The sequence below is a fragment of the Pinus tabuliformis genome, chromosome 1_1 (genome assembly GCF_031772625.1).
Source record: "Pinus tabuliformis cultivar Carrire ecotype Pingquan chromosome 1_1, CPIR1, whole genome shotgun sequence".
In the NCBI taxonomy this organism is placed as follows: domain Eukaryota; kingdom Viridiplantae; phylum Streptophyta; class Pinopsida; order Pinales; family Pinaceae; genus Pinus; species Pinus tabuliformis.
The window spans coordinates 931,258,782-931,265,936 of NC_142297.1; the positions used below are offsets into that span (position 1 = coordinate 931,258,782).

General features: G+C 39.9%; 1 protein-coding gene across 1 annotated transcript; it reads left to right on the forward strand.

The window, feature by feature from the left end:
- The first annotated feature begins 4,091 nt into the window (after positions 1–4,091).
- LOC149217491 (uncharacterized) lies at positions 4,092–5,432 on the forward strand. The gene has a single exon (XM_089390229.1). The coding sequence runs from the start codon at positions 4,092–4,094 to the stop codon at positions 5,430–5,432; it is 1,341 nt and encodes a 446-aa protein (XP_089246355.1).
- The last annotated feature ends 1,723 nt before the right edge of the window (positions 5,433–7,155 follow it).

Below are 7,155 nucleotides of genomic sequence, written 5' to 3' on the forward strand. Positions count from 1 at the left end.
AGTGAAATAGTAGAAGAGATTTATGTTTCTGGATTTCAATTTGAATTCATTAACAATATCAAGTTTCTTAAATTTTCTACAGTTTTATATCGATTACTTTGAATTATACGGTAATTAAAGTAGCACGACCGAGTAAATGTGAAACTTCCATTTTTATATCAATTGAGTATGTAATCAGTGATGTAGGTTTCTTTTTAAAATGTCTTTTTCTTTTAATCTAGAACTTAGGAAAAAATAATAAGATTGCAGTAGCAATGTTGAAGTACAGTATGATTTTTTTTTTTTTTTTTTAATTAATTTATTAAAAAGTTCAGAAGAAGAACTATAGTGAGGTGCAATATGAAGTATGTTTTTGTTTTTGTTTTTTAATTTATTAAAAAGTTCAAGAAGAATTATAGTAGAGATTTTCTATTTTTTTGTAAATCTAAGAAATAGGTTTTTTTGAAATATAATAAAAAAGTACTTTTAAAATTTATTAAAAATTTAGAAGAATTAATATTATATGTGTTATTATTTTTTTGATATTTACTAGTTCTTTGGAAGATCATTAAAATTTGTGTTCACTGTTAATGTTATATAATTGAATTGTAATAGGAGTATGTAATTAATGATGTTACTTCTTCATCATTATTATTTTTAATACATTTTGTGAAAATTTGGAAAAAAAAAAGTGGAAATCGTAGGGAATATAATAGAAGTATTTTAACCACTCATGCAACAAATTATTTTAATATTTTTAAAAAAGTGTTTAAAAATTTAAATAAGTTATCTATTGAGATATATAATTTTATAAAATTATATAATTTAAATGTAATAAAAGTAGATGTTTGAAGTTTTTTTGGGTTTGGTGAAACAACTTTTGGTTAGATTGTGGTTTTTTTTTTTTTTTTCAAATTTTCTTTTGAATGCATAAATGAGTTGAACACCCTCAAAAGTTTTTGAGGCATTATGTAGAGTTCACAAATTGAGCTTGTGATTCCAACAAATTACTGCCCGTTTGGGAAATTTAACTAAAAAATATGATTGCAAAATCTCCAATTCTTAAAACAATTACACAAATTTGACCAAAAAAATCTCCAAATCTTAAAATTTTTACATTAACACAACAATATAAATTAGATGATTGATAAATGTATATAGACATTAATCCATAATGAATATCAAAACACTTACTCCATAATACATTTGAAAACCTACATGGGAGCAACTCAATTGGCAATTGCCATGTTATCAAGGTTGAAATCCTTTGTGGATCCGCAAGCCAACAAAAAAAAAATATATCTCACATTGTTAAAATAAAAAAATAAAAATCATTAAACTAACTAAATTATAACTTTATTTTAAATTATTATTATTATAAAAAAACCTGAACATATATATTTCAAAAATAAGGAAAAATATTATTTCACATAGAGATTTACCCTCACTTTATGGAGATTTTTAAAGTGTAAATAGACTTTGTTACAATATTATGGACTAATACCATAGCTTATCAATATCACATGTCAATTTTTTTTAATTAATCAATTTATTTAAGAGAGGGAACAAACTACTTTGGAAATAAATTTGTGTATACTACTAAAAATATTCTAATATTTTTAAATAATAATAATAATAATAATAATAATAATAATAATAATAATAATAATAATAATAATAACTTAACATATAATTTAAACATATATTTATATTTCAAAAGATATGGAATAATATAAATTATACCTTTATTTTAAATTATTATTATTATTATTGTAATAAAAAGACTTAACATATAATTTAAACATATATACATCTCAAAAAATATGGAACAATATTCTTATACATAGAGATTTACTTCATTTTACCATGCAGATTCTTAATCTATAAATAGACTTGTTACATCACATTGCATGTCGAAAAAAAACATAGCTCTTTTCATATGACACTGGTCAATACGACACATTTTTAATTAATCAATTTATTTAAAAGAGAAAAAAAAGAATAAATATTTTGAAGATAAATTTCAACTTTTGATTTGTGTATACTACTAAAAATATTCTAATATATTTTATAGAGATTAAATCCCTATCATCCACTTAATAATTATTAATAATTAAGAGGTGGATGGGAAGGAGATGGCAAAGCGTTCGTACAGGTGGCCGAGCAAAGGGTTAGGGTAATTACCCTTGGTTTTACTGCAGCACGACCGTTTTCACCGCAGTTCCCTGGACAACCGACTGTGTCCGTTTACCTCTTGCAGCTGTCTCCTTTCGCCGGCGGTTTCGATTCCGTTCTCCTATTTCAAGCATGGACGAGGTCATGGACATCGAGGAGCTCGACTATTCACTGGACCCGTTTTCCGATCAGACCATTTTTGGAAACCCTAACCCTAATATGTCGGTTTCTGGTCCCCCTCCGCCTTCCGCATCAGCTCCGTCTTGCTCCGTCCCGGTGGTCACCCTCCCTGGCCTCAATGCTTCATCACTCCATTTTGGTTCTCTTTCTATCGATTCACCTGCACTTGATTGCCCGTCGCTATCCCCTGGTACCCTACACTTGCTCACTGCGATCTCGCCGCCCTCACCTTCTTTCGAGCCAAATCCTCTGGTTGGCCATCTCCACCCGACGAGCTCGACGCCACGCACAGTCCAGACTGCGGGCGACCCTTCAAACCCCAGCAATAACCCACCCTCCTCTGCAAATTCACCGTCTGGGTGTTTTGAAACGCCCGTGATTAGGGTAAAATCAGTGGCACAAATTCAACAGGAAGGGAACGCCTCCTCGGACCCGTTACAGGATCATCCATCAGCTCCCCGGACCGGAAAGCGAAAAATCAAGTGCGTGAAGGTTTCGACAAAGGACTTCACCATTTGCTTTGGAGAGGGTATAGCAATGGGGGAAGTCGCAAATAAGGCCGGCTCTGTCCTGGTTGGACATGTCCATGGTAGGGCATATACGACAGATAGATTGACCCTCTAGGTGCGCGAAATTTGGGGCAATACCCTCAAAGAGCTGCCGGAGGTACAGGTCCTTCCTCAGGGCTGGTTTGCATTGCACTTTGCAAAGGAGGAATACACTGATCTGGTTCTTGCCCGGTACTGGCATATTGAGATGGCCCCAGTTCTCCTCAAGCATTGGAGCCCTCTATTTGATCCGGAAAGGGAGCAGATTGGGGCAGGGCCACTTTGGGTTCGGCTACCTGGACTCCCACTGCAGTATTGGTCTGAAGAGGTCTTCGTTAGGATTGGAAACACGCTCGACACCTACCTGGACCACGACAAGTCATTTGTTCAGACCAAGAATCGAACCCTAGCACGAATTCTGGTTCATCTGGATACGCGCGAGGGTCTGGAGGAAAAAATCACTCTCCAATGGAGGCATTTCTCTCGGGTACAAATTCTGGACTATGAAGGAGTCCCGTTCTGCTACAGAAGATGCCACAAAGTGGGGCACATTTTCAAGGAATGTCCACTGATCAAGAAATCACCTGATCCTCCGAGCGCTCCAAGTACTTCAAAGGGACAAGCAGCCTCCCTTCCGGATTGCACTCCTGTATCAGCTCCCTGGGCCTCTGTTCAGATTGGTACTCCCTTGGCTGCAGAAGGTGCTCACAGGACACCATCTCCTCCTTTGACGCGATCACGAGCTGCTACCGAGGCTGCGAAAAAAGCGGGTACTCCTCTCTCCTCACATCCTGTTTCACTTTCATGCAGTTCATTTCTTGAATCTTCATCCATTTTGAACACTTCCGCTATACCCTGTAATCTCGGCCTGTCTTCGCCCACCATAGCTACCACCGCTCCTTTTCCACCTCCACCCTCCAATCCTTCCCCTCCCTCTTCTGATGGGACTGAACTGCCTCATAAATATAATTTGCGCTCTCGTTCGCATCTCGATGGTCTTTCCCCTCACTATACAGGGCTGGGACTCACCCTCCCTGGTTCTATTGTTCATTCATCTCGTGGCTGAAAATCCTATCTCTCTAAAGCCATTCAAAAGGCTGGGGCAGAAGTTGTCTCTGGTAAACAATCTACCTTGGAAGGGGTACTTAGAGCACTGAACACCCTGGGGAAGTTTCCCCCATGAAGTGCCTCTCATTTAATTGCAGAGGTATGGCTAGTGCCTCCAAAAAACTAGCCCTGCGTAGGTTATTCGAAGCTGAGCCTGTAGACATCATTATGCTGCAAGAAACCCTGGGAGATGCTGAACTCATTACCAGATCATTGAATTCCTTAAAACCTGGCTGGAACTTTTACTCCCTTGATGCAATGGGACGTTCTGGGGGATTAGCCATTGGTTACAACCCTCGTTCCATTAAGGTATTATCATCTTGGGGTGGATCGGGGTTTATCAGAATGGACATTTTCTCGGCCGATCTTGGCATGAATCTTTGGGTCATCAACATATATGGACCCTGTCATCAGCGAGAGGATTTTTGGCAGCACTTTCTCAACCTTTCAATTACTTCCCTCGATCATCTGGTCCTCGGGGGTGACCTCAATTTCTCCCTAGGTTTTGGGGAATCATGGGGATCCCAAGCTCAAGTGGATCCTCTCTCAGGGTACATGATGAATCTATTGGAGCAGCATAATCTTGCAGATGTCCCCATGAACAAGCCCCTTCCTACTTGGAGGAATAGAAGGGTGGGGGAAGCAGCTCTAGCTAGAAGGCTAGATCGTTTCCTGATTAAGGTGCCTCTATTTCATCAGCTGCATCGATATAGGCAATGGGTGGGTTCCGGGGGTATATCTGATCACTCTCCCATATACTTGGAGATCCTCGGCCCCCATCCAAAGCCCAGGCCTCCCTTTAAATTCAATCATGTATGGCTACAGGACCCTGGATACACCAAATTGGTCACTGACTTCTGGAAGGCAAATCCCATATCGAGACATAGATCCCTAGCAGAGGGGTTCTGTCACAATCTGTCTCAGCTCAAGCACCTATCCATCACCTGGGCCAAAGAGAAAAATCAGAGGGATGACTACACTTTATCTCAGATTGAGACAGAGCTGAGTGAGCTTATGGATGACCGTAACATGGGATTTACATCTGCAAGTGAAAAATCCCACCTAATTGAGCTTGAGAAACAGAAGGAAAGGATATTGAAGGAAAGAGAGGAAACCTGGAGACTAAAGAGCAGGGCCATCTGGCTACAAGCAGGAGATGATAATACAAAATTCTTTCAGAACTATGCCAAGGGAAGAAAGGTATCTAACACTATTTGGAATCTGCCCCTACCTGATGGAGGTGTGGCAGATACCTTCAATAAGCTTTCCCTTCTGGGCACCTCTCACTTTCAGAATCTATATAAATCCCCCCAAGGGTCAAACCTTGCGGATATCATTCATGTTGTTGGTCATTTTCCTCGGTTTGTGGATGAAGATGTGGCAGAAGAGCTCAACTCACCAGTGACATCTGGTGAACTTGAAGGGACTCTGAAATGGTTTTAAAAAGATAAAAGTCCAGGGCCAGATGGATGGACGATCGAATTTTATCTTGCCTTTTATGAACTCTTGGGACAAGACCTGCTAAATGTTGTGGAGGAATGCAGGACCTCTGGTAAACTATATGATGCCATTAATTCCACCTTCATTGCCCTTATTCCCAAGTCTGACTCTCCAACATCTTTCAATGACTTTCGCCCCATCTCCCTCTGCAATTGTCTCTACAAGATCATTGCAAAGGTCATTGCCAACAAGATCAGACCCATTCTCTCTCATCATATATCTTCCAAATAGTTTTCCTTCCTTGAGCATCGACAAATTCATGAAGCCATTGGCACGACCCATGAGGCCATTCACTCGATCAGGTCCAAAAAGCTTAAGGGTATCATTTTAAAAATTGACCTGGCAAAAGCTTTTGATCGAGTTAGCTGGCTTTACATCAAAATGCTTCTCATTCACCTTGGCTTCCCGCATGCTTTCACCACCTGGATCATGTCTTGCATCACTACTCCAACATTCAGTGTCCTCATAAATGGATCAGCCTCTCATTTTTTTCATGCAGAAAGGGGACTCAAGCAGGGTTGTCCCCTCTCCCCTTACTTTTCCTGATTGTCATGGAAGGACTCAGTAGGCTCCTTGCACAGGCAAAGAGGAATGGTAGACTATGTGGACTCAAAATAAATGATCTTTGTTACCTCACTCACCTCCTATTTGTTGATGATGTCCTCATTTTCCTTGATGGTAGTATCAGAGACTCTGCTTCCTTCTCCAATGTTCTTTCCCTTTTCTCCTGGGCTACTGGTATGTTGGCTAACCATGGGAAATCCACTATTACATTAGCCCACACATCCATCCAAGAGTCTCGTTTTGCTCAACAACACTTCCCATACTGTATTCTCCCTCTAGATCGGGGTTTTAAATACCTGGGATTTTGGATCAAACCCCTCAGCCAAAAAATTGCTGATTGGATCTGGCTAGTCATCAAGCTGGAAAAAAGGCTCACAAATTGGTGCCATAGATTCTTATCCAGAGCAGGTAGACTAGTGCTCATCAAATCAGTACTGGAGGCTACACCTGTTTTCTGGATGGCATTGGCATGGATCCCCAGAAACATCCTTGCCCGTCTTCAACAGATTTGTAGCAGATATCTTTGGAATGGTCAACAAGATAAGAAGATTTTTGCTTGGGTCAGCTGGAACAAGATTGCCTTGCCCAAAAAATGGGGAGGCTGGGGATTAAAAGACTTAAATCTTTTTGCTCAAGCACTTGCTGCTAAAATGGGTTGGACTCTTCTAACTGGACAGAACCTCTGGACCTCTGTCACTTATCATAAATATATCTGGCCTCTTCAGATCATGGATTGGGTGCGACTACCTCGATGGCCAAGGACAGGTATATCATCTGTTTGGAAAGCCCTGCTTCACTCCCTTCCTATCATTCATAATAATTTGGCCTGGAGGATAAACGATGGATCAAAAACGCGCATCGGTCTGGATCCCTGGACTGGGGGGGGAGGCAGGTACCACCTGCCGAGAGAATTAATTCAACATCTAAATCAACAAGATATCAGAGTTATTGCTCACATTGCAGATCAAGGGAATACCACCATTTTTGCACAAGGTTGGAAATCTGCTCATCAGCTCAATATCCCTCCCCATTGGCACCAATTGTGGCAAATCTACATATCAGCACTGAGTGAATCCCACATCAGAATCAAGGAGGGACCTGA